This window comes from Natrix helvetica (assembly GCF_964273705.1).
Source record: "Natrix helvetica genome assembly, chromosome: 1".
Classification (NCBI taxonomy): Eukaryota; Metazoa; Chordata; class Lepidosauria; order Squamata; family Natricidae; genus Natrix; species Natrix helvetica.
The window spans coordinates 164,289,198-164,303,282 of record NC_138548.1 but is presented as its reverse complement, the minus strand read 5'-3'; the positions used below and the strand labels follow the sequence as shown (position 1 = coordinate 164,303,282).

General features: G+C 41.0%; 1 protein-coding gene across 1 annotated transcript in view; it reads right to left on the bottom strand.

Moving 5' to 3' along the window:
* The window catches only part of ITGA6 (integrin subunit alpha 6), a 65,145-nt gene that overhangs the window by 15,299 nt on the left and 35,761 nt on the right, over positions 1-14,085 (bottom strand). Inside the window, exons 6-11 of the mRNA XM_081937988.1 lie at positions 8,532-8,745; positions 7,135-7,328; positions 6,525-6,616; positions 3,565-3,692; positions 2,218-2,313; positions 1,204-1,265 (exon numbers count right to left, since the gene is read on the bottom strand). Of these exons, the coding sequence (XP_081794114.1) occupies positions 1,204-1,265; positions 2,218-2,313; positions 3,565-3,692; positions 6,525-6,616; positions 7,135-7,328; positions 8,532-8,745 (786 nt within the window). The remainder of the gene's footprint in view (positions 1-1,203; positions 1,266-2,217; positions 2,314-3,564; positions 3,693-6,524; positions 6,617-7,134; positions 7,329-8,531; positions 8,746-14,085) is intronic.

The window sequence follows — 14,085 nt, the reverse complement described above, 5'->3', positions numbered from 1 at the left end:
GAGTACAAGCAAAATACCCCAGGATCACGGTGGCGGGGACAGCAACTCCTTCCGCTGTGCTGCGGAGAAGAGCCACGCTGTGCAGGAGGCTCCTCAGCGCTAGCCTCAGATCAGCGCGCGCCGCGGTCCCCTTCATGTTGCCTGAGGAAGGAGCCTCCTGCACACGCGGTCCCATTCACCTCCTTCCTGAGCCAACATGAAGGGGACCGCGGCTTGCACTGATCTGAGGCTAGCACTGAGGAGCCTCTTGCACACGCGGTCCCATTCCCCTCCTTCCTGAGCCAACATGAAGGGGCTGCGGCTTGCACTGATCTGAGGCTAGCGCTGAGGAGCCTCTTGCACACGCGGTCCCATTCCCCTCCTTCCTGAGCCAACATGAAGGGGACCGCGGCTTGCACTGATCTGAGGCTAGCACTGAGGAGCCTCTTGCACACGCGGTCCCATTCCCCTCCTTCCTGAGCCAACATGAAGGGGGCTGCGGCTTGCACTGATCTGAGGCTAGCACTGAGGAGCCTCTTGCACACGCGGTCCCATTCCCCTCCTTCCTGAGCCAACATGAAGGGGGCTGCGGCTTGCACTGATCTGAGGCTAGCGCTGAGGAGCCTCTTGCACACGCAGTCCCATTCCCCTCCTTCCTGAGCCAACATGAAGGGGACCGCGGCTCGCACTGATCTGAGGCTAGCGCTGAGGAGTCTCCTGCAAAGCGTGGCTCTTCTCCGCAGCGCAGCGGAAGGAGTTGCTGTCCCCGCCACCGTGATCCTGGGGTATTTTGCTTGCATGCTTGCAAAGTTGTCACAGTCCTCCCTTTTTTAGAGGCTTTTTTAAGTCTCATCTCAGCACTTGCCTTTTCCCTTTTACATTTTTTTTCTTTTCATGATGAGAGTGGTGAGGCTCTGCCTCCCCTGCCTCCCCAGACTGCACGTCACTGATGTGATGTGACTTTTGTTTTCAAAGGAAAAAAAACAGAAAAGCAAACAGAGTGCCAGCACTCTGCAGTCTTAACCATTTTTGCACAGTGGGGGTGGGGGTGGGGTTAAAAATAAATTAAAAAATGAAACATATTTTTCTGGAAACAGGCATTCAGCTCAATCCATTTTGTTCCTAAATTTCAGATCTTTCAGACTTAAAGAGGCCCAAAATCAACAAAGTACTGTCATCTTCTGGGGACAATAATGACAGACAATTATTCTTATAAAAACTTACTTATTTTTTGATTGAAGCTACTCTCGCTGGCTGTATATTCAAAACATGATCTAATGTTCATGCTGCAAAAATTCAAGAGGATAAAAGGGGTTTTAAAAAGTGAGTTCTATACGGCTGACATTTTCTTAAGAGATATTGGAGTCTCAAGAAGGAAGGACCTCTTTTTTAGAGTCCTTCCTCTTCTATTGGACGCTCAGATACATTTTAGATAGCTACGGTTCAGTTCTGTCAGTTGTCCTAACAGCACAGTTTTGCACAAGGCCTGAGTTCTTTGGAAGCTAATTATGTAACGTACAAAGTCTCCTACCGTTTGGAAAGCTTCCACATTGTGACTTAATCCTCGCTAGCCTCAAGAAACCGAAATAAAGTTAGTGTGGAGTTGCAGGCTCCATCAGGGAGAGGAAGTGTTGGATATTTGTTTAGATCTGCACCCAAGCACATAGTTCCAACTAAGCATTGAAACTTCCTGATTCTGCTGCACAATTGATTTGTTGTTGGTCCAACTCTACCAACAAGACAGCACTGAGAAGAATATGGAAATAGAACACAGTCCTTTGCTTGCCTTGCTCTCTCCCCTTCTGGGCTAAGGCTGGATTTTTTCAGCTGTTTCTAGAGATGCTAGAGCAGGAGTGTCAAACTTGCACATGTGGCCCAGATGCCTCACACGCTGGCCATGCCCACCCGCGTGTTAACAAAGGGCAAAGGGGGGAAAGTCGCAGTATGTCACGTGACAACGTGACGATGCGAGTTTGACACCCCTGTGCTACAGCGTGAATCTGGGACCTTTGCTTACGAAGCACATGTCCTACAACAGAGTTAGAACCATCCTTAATGAAGGGGTGATGTATTTATTCTATGCTACCAAATTCTGAAAGAACCATCCTAAAAATATTAACGGGCTAATTGAGTACCCTTATGATGATACATTGCACCAAGATATGACTAAAGTTCCACATAAACCACTTACATGTAAATCTTTTTTGCTAAAAATGGAAACAAAAACAAAAGGCTTACCAAAGATTACTGGACACTTCACAGTTCCTCATATTCAGATCAATTTTCTCTGGAGAGATCGTAATGGATTTCTTAATGCTTATCACAGGCCTTGATCTTGAGAGATGTGAAGCAAGGAGAGAAAAAAGTCATTAAAATAAAAGTAGCAATAGGAAAGAAGCACGGCATTACGCTAATAAATAGTAAGAATAACTTGAAGCTTCCGTCTTAAGAGTAGGATATCACGCAAAGAGAATGAAAGCTACCCTGCTTTATTTTGTAGAGTAGTATATGAACGTCATCCCTATCCATGGGTAAATCATTTTATAGAGTGGTACTTGTGGGGAAATAGGAGGAGAAAGGAATACAGGTAGTCCTCGACTTACGATCACAATTGAGGCCAACATTTCCAACATGTTAAGTGAGATACTTGTTAAATGAGTTTTGCTACATTCTGCAATCTTGTCTCCGTTGTTAAGTGAACCACTGCTGTTGATAAGTTAGTAACCCAGTTGTTAAGTGAATCTGGCTTCCCCATTGACTTTTGCTTCTCAGAAGGTCAAAAAAAGATGGTTACATGAGTTTGGGACTCTGCAACCATCATAAATATGAACTCATTACCAAGAATCTGAATTTTGATCACACAAACATGGGGATGCTGCAAAGGTCATAACTGTGAAAGATGGTCATAAGTTACCTTTTTCGGTGCCGTTGTAACTTTCAATGGTCACTAAACGAGCTGTTGCAAGTCAAAGATTACCTGTATTATGTACGCTCACTGCTTTAAGTTATTTATAAAAGTAATGAAGGGAGGATGTAAAAATCTAATAAGTAAGTAAAAATAAGTAAACGGTTTCATTCTAATCCCTATTTTGGACCTATTTCTTAATGGTATAATGGTATAAAAAAACAAAGATCTCACAAGCATGAAACTGGTCCTATGCAAATTGTAGTAGGGATGTTTCAAAGTTTAGCAGAGTTTCACATTGGAAATCACCTAAAAGATTGTTTCTCAGCCTTGGTGACTTTAAGATGGGTGGACCTCAACTCTCAGAATTTCCCTTTGCTGGCTGGGGAATTCTGGGAGTTGAAGTCCAGCCAATCTTAAAGTCACCAAGGCTGAGAAACACTGATCTAAAATGATAGGAACAATCTACTTTGCACTAGAAGTAACTGATTTGCATAAAAATGAACACATCAGAGCCAAGATAGTTTGAATTCAAAATATTATTCACACCCCCTCAGTAGACTTAAGAGTTGTTATGGAATCAATCGTTCTTACAAATTTGATAACTAGCTGAATAAACTTACTTTAAGAACCTCTTTTATTTATGGGGACAGTTAAACCATAATAAAGAGAGAACATACCTGTAAACTGAAACAGTATCTGAAAGAGATCCAACAGCAATGTCAGGGTAAGAGTTTCCATCAAGATCCATATTTCCAGTGATAGAGTACCCAAAGAATATGACATTATTTGTCGCGCCATCAAGAATCTAGAAATGCAAAACAAAAGCATAGAAATGCAGCACAATGTTAAACTACCCCTTTAACATTCAGCATGTGGGAACCTATGCTGAGACATCCACAAATCAAAGGTTTATGGAGATTCTCAGTCATCCAGGTCATGGTTGTCCCAAAGGTGCTTTTTCAAAAGACAACTGGGCTTCCTTGGTTTCTCTTTGATGACGTTTCGCTTCTCATCCAAGAAGCTTATAAAAATGTTGAAGAAGCTTCTTGGATGAAAAGCAAATTCCAGCGCAATGCTGCTTTGGTCATGTTGATGAAAACATCTGATCTTGTCCAAAAGATCAGAACGTCTTCAAAGAAAAAGAAAGTCCAGTTGCCTCTTGAAAAAGCACCTTTTGGACAAGATCAGATGCTTTCATCAACATGACCAAAGCAGCATTGCGCTGGAAGCTCCACCATTTTGTACATGGACATGACATCATAATGCCACAGGAGAAGGGACATAATTTGCAGAACAACAATGCAACACTGCTTTCTCATTTAACTTCCACCCTTGACTCCATTTATAGAGAAGTCTTGGGGTGTCCCTTTAAGTCAATCTTAAATCTTGGCAACTTCCCAAACACTGTATAAAGTCAGCGTTGGCAAACTTTTTCAGCACTGAGTGCTGAAATGGGAGCGTGCGGGTGCGCTGGAAACCAGAAGAGCAGCTCCCTGGTGTGCACACGCGGAAGTGCTGGAAACCGGGAGAGCAGCTCCCCGGTGCGAAGCTGAGCTTCCGGTTTCCGGCACACATGCACATGCGAAGACCAGCTGGCTTGTGTATATGTGCGTGCCGGAAACCAGAAGTTCAGTTCTGGTCTTCGGATTTCCGGCGCTCCCGCACAATGCAAAGACCAGCTAGTGAGTTCTATGTGCGCACCAGAAACCGGGAGCTCTGTCACCTGTTGCTCTTCCGGTTTCCAGCACGCAAAGACCAGCGCGCTGGAATCCAGAAGAGCAACAGGCGACGGCTGGCGTGCCTGGAGACATGGCTCTGCGTGCCATTTCCGGCAAGCGTGCCATAGGTTCACATCACGGTATAAGTTTTTTGTCATCGCCTTCTTCTCAAATGCTTTTCAGCCTCCAAATCTATGGTTGAGAGAAAGAGACTGGCAGTTCTATCACCTACAGTATTAAATAGATGAAAAAAATCAGGAGCACGCTAGACAGAATGAAAGCTGCAACATAGATGAATCACTGAACTGCAAGTGGCAATTTATTGCAAGGCTTAGGCCCTTTCCTGTGTAGATCACTGCATTTTCCTAAACAGGAAACAATATAAACAGAATATTCTGGTCAAACTGAGCTTTGCTCAAATGACAAAACACTTCTGAACTGTGAAGAACACTTTTGCTGTGTTCTTTTTAACCCTGTTTGATTTGCCAGTTGTGACTTACTTTTTAATCCACACTATTAGTTTGTCCATTAGTTTCTAATTCATCCCAGTTGCTATCCACAACTAATGTCTACATTCATAAGAGAACTAGTCATGCATCTCTTCATCACTCTTGTCAAATTGTAAGCTCTTATTAGAATTATTGACCTACAGAGTTAAGAATTTATTGTTGACTGCCCAGAACAGATAGTCAATTTTCCCCAGATTTCTTGAATGCATAATACTTATAAATAATGCGAGAATCAATGGCAATTAAGAGAAATTATATCTGTATTTATCTGAGGTCATTTCTTCACTTCGTATATGAAGAAAATGTATGATTTGAAACAGAAAAGAAGAATGAAAAACCAGACTGAAAAAGAAAATATTCACAAAGCTTTCAGTAAAGAAGGATCAAAGCTTAAATGCTAGTAGTGAATTTAAACACTCTAAATTTAAAAAGCACATGTTGCTTTTGCAAGTAAGACAGCTCTTGAAAAAAAACTAAAACTATATCTAATATAAATCATAAAACTATATCTAAGAGCCGTGGTAGCACAGTGGTTAGAATGCAGTACTTCAGGATAATTCTGCTGAATGCTGGCAGTTCAATTCTCACTGGCTCAAGGTTGACTCAACCTTCCATCCTTCCGAGGTGGGTAAAATGAGGACCCAGATTGTTGGGGATAATAGGCTGACTCTGTAAACCACTTAGAGAGGGCTATAAAGCACCGTAAAGCCGTATATAAGTCTAAATGCTATTGCTAATATCCTTACGTCAATGGAACAGTATCAATATACTGCATGTTTCTGTATTTCCTGCCCCTTTCTATCCTTGAAATTCAGATATGGACAGGAAAAACTGGAGCAGTGAAAAGAGGACTAGGAAAGGGAATACGTATGGTTCTCCTGTCCCCAACATTTTGGTTCCTGAGCATTCTCTTTGGAGGTGTGGTGGTTGGACGTAGTGGTGCACCATCAATAACTTTACTGTCCATAATACTTATTGGAAAGATGCAACACAGTGCATTGCCTTCCTTATACAATGCAATGACTTTTTCCCAACCCAGCATTGTTCTCCCAAGTTTGCTACCGCCCTCCTTCCCTTCCTGCGAAGGAGAAATAGCAGCTTTGTTGTTGTTGGAGAGGGGCAGAGCTCTTTTTCTACCCATTAACTGTGCCTTCTTGCAAGTTCACATCATGGTAATATGAACAGAGACCTAGATCCACTAGATTTATATTGAGAAAGAATCAAGTTTGAAAAGAACTATAGGAAGGGCACAGGAGGGGTAATATAATACTAGATAAAATACTAGATAAAGTATAGTGCAAAAAAGCCAGTAAGTGATGGAAGCTGATAACTTCAATGACTGGGAAGGAGCAAGTGAGTAGACGAAATGAAATTCCACTACACACAGAAGCAAATGTTGCAAGCTAATACCTGTGCTGGTTTTGTGTTTATTCCATCCCTGGAGCCATGATAGAGATACACCTTGCCAAACTCTCCATCATAAGGAGCCCCCACAGCAATATCTGTATTTTAAAAAGAGGAAAAAAGGAAAGAAAACAGAACACTCCAGGTGACCTTCCTTATTTCTAAACATGAGTTGTTTACATCAGGCATAATAAAACAAGCACACAAATCTTAGCAAATGAGAGAGGACTGTAAAATGACAAACCTCTAAAAACTTCAAATTATAAATTAAGCCACAACGAACATGTTTTGCAAGGTGCAATTTTCTCAAGGATAACTGCAAGTTTCAAAATGTTTGAATTTCAGACAAAACGCTGCTCAGTATTTCATGGTATTTTGTAGCTCTAATGATGTCAGCTTTGTTGACGGATTTTAAAACAAAACATGGGGTATAAAATGCTAAATAAACCACACAAAAATAAATGAATAAAGAAAAAATTTATTGGCTCCCGAAGAAGTATGGATTAAGCATTATGTTGGATTCAATTCAGATTTCTGGATAATTTGGGCCAATTGCTGAATGTTAATAAAAAAATCCATGCAAATCCAAATCCACATAAGATTCTTTCCTGCTTACCTGAAAAGCCGTCTTTATTAATGTCACCAATGTTTTCAACTGCAATCCCAAACATAGAGTCTTTAGATCCATTGAGGCGAATTGGGTGTACTCTGTCCCATTTGCCTTCCTGATTAATATACACATAGGCAGCACCACCAATTTCTCCATCTCTGTCGAAATACTGTGGAGCTCCAACCACAATATCTTGCCAACTGAAAAAAAGGAGAGCAAAAATTGGCTTTTAAGTTCTTTCCCCCTCCCTCCCCGCCCAAATATTCCCCAGCAACTTCGAAGGGATCAGATCAGTTAAACCATGTCTGTTCAATGCATGGTGCAAAAATGGGATTTCTAGTTCCTTCATGGGCATATAGAGCAGCGGTTCTCAACCTGTGGGTGGGGACCCCTTTGGGGGTCGAACGACCCTTTCACAGGGGTCGCCTAAGACCATCAGAAAACACATATTTTCGATGGTCTTAGGAACCGAGACACCAATTTTATGGTCGGGGGGTCACCATAACATGAGGAACTGTATTAAAGGGTCACGGCATTGGAAAGGTTGAGAACCACTGATATAGAGGTCTTTCTTAGAAAAAAATACTAGAAAATACTTTAGAATTTTCTTAAAACACTTACAAAAGCAAGGTTTATCCTTGCTTTTAAATAGATACTTTTTTAAATTTTCTCTTCTACTTATAACCTTCTGATAATTTCCAAATACTAACCAATTTTAATCCTGCTTTCCACCCCCCTTACAATCAGCCAAAATCAGCTAAATGGTAACCACCATATAATCATCTGTGAAGAAAGGTTTCTTAACTGCAGCTTTAAAAGTTTCAACAATGAAGGGCTACTGCTGGATATGAATGATGGAAACTGCAGTTGGACACATCATGAGGTCACAAAATTGGGGAAGCCCTCTTATATTGCTTCATAATAGTCTTTTGGTGGTTGATTGTCACAAAAGTCCTGCAATGTTTGCTGTTACACTCCCAATAGGTGGTCATCTCGTGGCATTTTTGAGATTCCTCATTTGGACCCAGACTTGTTTCTGAGGAAATATGTACATCACTCTGCAAAACTGAGTGTGATTCAGTCAAACTTCATGGCTAAGAAATAGTTTAAACTCTAGAATCTTAAATTCTCCATCATCCTCTTTACAGCCTTCCTGATCTAGATACTTGCTGCATGTATTTGGAGTACAGGTTTTTTTTTTGTTTAAAGTATAAAATATACTTTTATCTTTTGACTGGTAGTTTTTCTGAAAGGGATACAGCGTGTGTTGCATATGCTGTGGTTGCCCTCTGCTATTTCTGGGCTGCAGGGAAAGAGCCCAATTCCACTCTGACTTCTGCCCAAACGATCAGATCACGTATCACAGAAAAGCAACTTGGAGGTGTTAAGGAGAGGAATCTCACCCATCGTGGTTGAGGTCCACAACGGCCACATCATAGCCGAAGGAAGAGGCCAGCCCCTCGCCTTCAAATATGTGTGCTGAGGACAAGGCCCGCTGGATTTCACTGTCTTTTTTCAGAAGGACCACAGCCCCACTATGGTTGGCTCTCGGGGCGCCAGAAACAAAAGTGATCTCCTTCTGAGAGATGATCCCTTTTCCAGAGTCCAGAGAAAACCCTAAAACAGAACACAAGTATTCAGATAAAGGCCTCACACTGGGACCTGCAATGGTGCCTGGCAACTATTGTTGTGTTAAAAGAGGGTTAGGAAAGTGAGACACTGTATACACTTTAGATCACCACATTTCCCCCACTTTTAAACAGGAGGTCCAGGTTAAGGGAAAACACATTCCCTGACTTTTTAGGCACATCAAAGCAAAAACTGCCAGCAAATGTTGACTGGCCAAAAAGTTGAATGCATCTCAGGACAGATTATTTCTGTAGAGGTCCACATCTCCTTAGAGATATCTTGGGAAGCTATGGGCCAGCAGTAAGTAAGGCAAAAGTTCAGATCAGCACCAGTTTTATCTGCCTCACATCTTTCTTGTGGGGTCCTTGGTGCTCTCAATCCTTACTCCAGGGGTGTCCAAACTTGGGAACTTTAAGACTTGTGGACTTCAACTCCCAGAATTCCCCAGCCAGCATGGCTGGCTGGGGAATTCTAGGCGTTGAAGTCCACAAGTCTTAAAGTTCCCAAGTTTGGACACCCCTGCCTTACTCGCACTGATGATGTTACCTAGTTTGATAATGAAATGTCTTCAAGAAAATAACCAAGCTCAGAGGACCCCTCATTTCAACCCTCAGCTACAAATGTTCTCTTCTCTAGGTATCTTTCTCTTTCTCCCCTTATTTTATTTTTTTTGCAAGCGAAGGATCAACAGGCTAAGAATGTTGAGTCTTACAGAGTTGAGACTGAGAAGGGCCTTTTCACCATCCCAAACATCTGTATGCATTGGACTATAATTTCCACTATTTCCAGACCAGTTCATCTGGAACCAAAGCTGATTAAAAGAAAAAAAAAAGACAATTTTCTCTGCCCTCCTCCCTCCATCTCTCACACAGACACAAATACCACATCCCACGTACAACTTTTATGTATCCACCCTTCAGTCCATCAGTGCACATCTCATACATCCATTCATTTATTTTCATATATACACCCACCACGTTCATATATAACACCCATTTATTTGCTTTTGCATAGACATCGCAAAACCAAAATGCAAACAAGGAAGAGGATGAAGAAGACAGAGATGCAATAGATTGCAATTTCCTACCCTCTGATACACAAACAGAAGGACAGGTACATAGGTGCATATATACAGTGCATACACATACAAACCCAACTTCCTAAATGTATTGCTAATCATGCATGCAATCTATTTCAGTGATGAGTGAACATTAACAAATGCACTTTAAAATGACTGTGCCTCTTACCTACAGCACCCTTATGATGGTCAATGAATGTTCACACTATCATGGAAAATGGCTCATGCTCTCACATCTCCAAAAAGGGCACGCTTTGCCAAGAATGTCAAATTGGGATTAATTTGCCAAATACCCTACATTACTTTTTATAGGACTCACATAGCCCCAGCCAAAAGTACACCCCCCCCCCCAATTTTGGTAGCAGCAGTGGTGTAATTACTAGAGGCACCTGGATAAAGTCCTTCAAGAATGTGAAAACAACAAAAACCCAGAAAAGTCACATGCTTAAATGCTATGCTGTGAACAGAACTACATGTTATACACAGTGATTGTCCTTAGCCATTTATAGTATTGGTATTTTAGCATTCCTTCAATCAACTGGGAGGAAGAGCAGTTGCAAATCAGTTGTTTACCTTTCCTTTTTTTAATTCTTTCATGTCAGAATTTTAAATACTGCGGGCAAATATCATCTTTAATCTCTGGCCCATGATAATGGTAAGAGTTGGGTGGTGCTTAAAGATGTGGGATGTTGGGTGTGGGTGGGCCAAGAACTGTTTTAATAGCAGTCCAAGTTGGTTGTCTCAAGAATCAGGCAGCCCTTTCCTTTCTATCCGGAGGGGAGTTGTGTTCCACAAAGAAAATGACACAACTGTGTGATTTGAGGTTCATCAAGAAGTGAACCTCAAAATCACATGGCTTTGTGTTGGGATAGTTATGAAAACAAAGCCCATTTTTAAGCCTTCGTGACCCTTACCGTCTCATTAATTAAAAGTGGGCAATGATGACCAACTATGATCAGTTCCCCAAAATCTGCTTGGTCCTTTAGGGAGAGAAGCATCTGGATTTGGGGTGGGTAAATATGGATGCATGCCAAACTAAATAAAGACCAGCTATTATGGATCCTATAGAGACCAAAAAGGGCTGGAAATGAAAGCAACTTTTAGAAGCAGCTTTTCCTTTGTCAAAATATTTTTTAAAAGCATTGCAAAAATCTTTTTAAAACCCTAATTAGAAAAGCCTTACCAAGAAGCTTTGTATGCCTAAGTATAAAAGTGGTAAAAACTTCTCCTTCGTGGAACCAGGCAGGCAAGGGATGGGCAGAAATGGATCAGGGCTGTTTTCAAATACTTGGGGACCTTCCCAACAATTTGGAATGCAATTCTGAGAGCCAGATTAACACCTGGAACTGGGAAACAATCAAGGTTCATATATCATGTAATTGCTCCCAAGTGGCCTTTTGCCGATCCTAGGAAGTCTCTTGGTTTACTGAGGAGATGAAACCATAGAAGAAACATCTTGCCTGCTGGCAGAGGAAGTTCAAAAGCGAATCTGATCAAGGACATGTTTAAGCCTACATCATGGTTATAAGAATGATGATGCATGCTTGCTTCTCCATTCTTATGCCAACAGTGGATTACCTTCCAGTGGCATTGTTTAAGGTTGCCTATTCCCTGTTAGGGTACACTGAGCAAGAAGAACCACACCTTCCTGGGAGCACTCAGTGCAATATTTTGCTGATAAAAGTCCCTCAAATTTGCTGTAATCTTGACCTTTTGTGGACAGAATCCAATGTGATGCCTTGAACAAAGTCTTGCAATGTTATCTGGGAATCTTTTCAGCCTGTAGACTCTGATGGAGGTACTCTCTATAGCAGTAGCACTTATATACCACTTCATGGTGCTTTTACAGCCTTCTCTCAGCTGTTTACAGAGTCAGCCTATTGCCCCCAACAATCTGGGTCCTCATTTTACCCACTTCCGAAGAATGGAAGGCTGAGTCAACCTTGAACCTGGTGAGGGCTCATTTAAAGAGAAGGCTTCCACCAGGTAGAAATGGGGTGATAGTGTATCCTCATCAAGAAGCCATCCCTGTATCTGATAATTTTGGGTAACTATCATTAAATATCCAATTTTCCTGTTCTTCAGGATACTCTCAAGAAACAGTGTTGTATCAAATACAAAGTGCTTATCAAGAAGTGAATTATATAGAACTATTTCAATCTGGATTCATACACAGTGATGTCTTTGATTGCTCTGGGCGATAAGCTTTATTAAGACATGAATGATGAATACACTTCTCCTGGCCCTTGTAGATTCCCAGCAGCTTTTCATATCACTGAGCATGGTATCTTCCTAGGCTGCATGCAAGTGTACTTTGTTGGTTTAATCCTTAGGTAAGTAGTAGTGCCAGATGGTGGCAATGGGGGAAGAGAGATTGATCTGGTAGGTCCTCAGTTGTGAGATTCTCAAGGGTTCAAACCTCTTCCTATTACTGTTTAATGTTTATATGGCACCACTGGGAAAAGTCACCCATCGGTTTGGGGTGAAATACCATCAGAAAGGCTGTGATACACAGTACTTTTCCATTCTGAGCCAAGCTGATGATGCCATAAATACCTTGAACTAGTGTTGGAAGGCTGTTTGGATCTAGAATTGAACCCAAGTAAGACAAGGTCATTGAAGGGATCTCTACTGGTTCCAATTTCTGAAGCAGTGACACCCTTTCCTTCCATCATTCAGTAGGAATACTAGCTTTAATTGTGTTCAAAGTGCTTTTAGTTTTTCTAGTGAGAAACCCTGACCATTCTCTTTTCAGGCATGGCTAAAGTTATCTTCTGAATATAATGAAAAACCCATGGCACCTGTTATTTATACATTTAGAAATTAGATGAAATTAGAAATAAAGTCAACTATGAATTCATGCATTGTATTCAGGGAACAAAAAGATCCATTGCCCAAATCTGAAGAAAGAGATTGTTAAGCATCATTAAGTGTAAACAACACTTTCTTCTCTCATGACAATTTTTTAAAAAAGAAATAAAACCTATTGCCTCTCTTTCAAAAGAAAACTTTAAAGGTCAGTTAGAGAGGAAGACTTTAATTAGAACCAAAAGAGTTATGTAGCTGGTTTGGTCCAGTTTATAGAACTGGTGTTACAATTCTGTCTAAGATGGGGGGTTGGATCATCAGAAAGATCAGTGATAATAGCAGGAAGATGGTAGTAAGATGAGAGGCTGCAGTTACAAAATGTTGACAAGATTGAAGGTAACTTGACAAGCTGGTGGCATGGTGCTGGAAAAATTGGACCAGACAGCACATCATTGCAAACAAGATATGTTCAGCTCTGTGAGTCTTCTACCAAGTAAGCCAATGTTTGAAGAATTGTGAATAAAGTGATAATCTCTGGAGAGCTGAAACTTCTTGTCATGCCTGTAGGACACTAAATGAATGATTTGCTTAAGAAGCTTAAGGTTGGTTTTTAAGCACATACAAGAGGCATCATATAGTCCAGAGGTGAGGAACTATGGTCCCTTTATGACTTGTGGACTTCAATTTCCATAGTTCCTGAGACAGCATGGCTGGCTTAATCTGGGAGATGAAGTCCACAACTCAAAAAAGATCCACAGTTCCTCACTTCTGATATAGGCAATGAAGAACTAAAAGGCAATAGGACAAAGCACAAGGCTAGTGCAAACCATGGATTCCCCGACTGAATTAACTTCCCCTTTCCACTAAAATGTATTAGTCTTATCTATTTAGTTTGATAACATTTCCATATAACCATTCATGCCATATAATTATCAAAGGTATGGAAGAGGGGTTGGGGATATGAACTACCATAAAATATGATTTAAAAGATAATAGGACATTTTATGGGGAATGGGGCAGGGATGTTGACCCAGAGATGTTGGGTTTAATGACACGTCATCCCCATTACGTATAACATGTAGTTCTACCCCATTTCATCTGCATCGAATTCAATTCTAAAGAATACTGGTATATTGTACATTAAAATAAGCATGTACCACAAATTATATACTGTATATATATTTAATTCCTAGGTTTTTTAAAAAAAAGTTTTCTCATATCAAGATAAAAATTGTGATGTGCTAGAAAAGGAAACCTAGATTGCGCCACTGCTGCCTTTCCAATTCTGAATTTGAGAATAGCATTGTGAGGTAAGAGATTTAGATAAGATGGTGATGAGGATATATTTTATTGACTAAATATTCCAATAACATTTCTTTAGTTCTATTATATTCACCCAATTATTTCCTTGATTTGTTTGGTAAGGAAGCCACCCAAAGGAT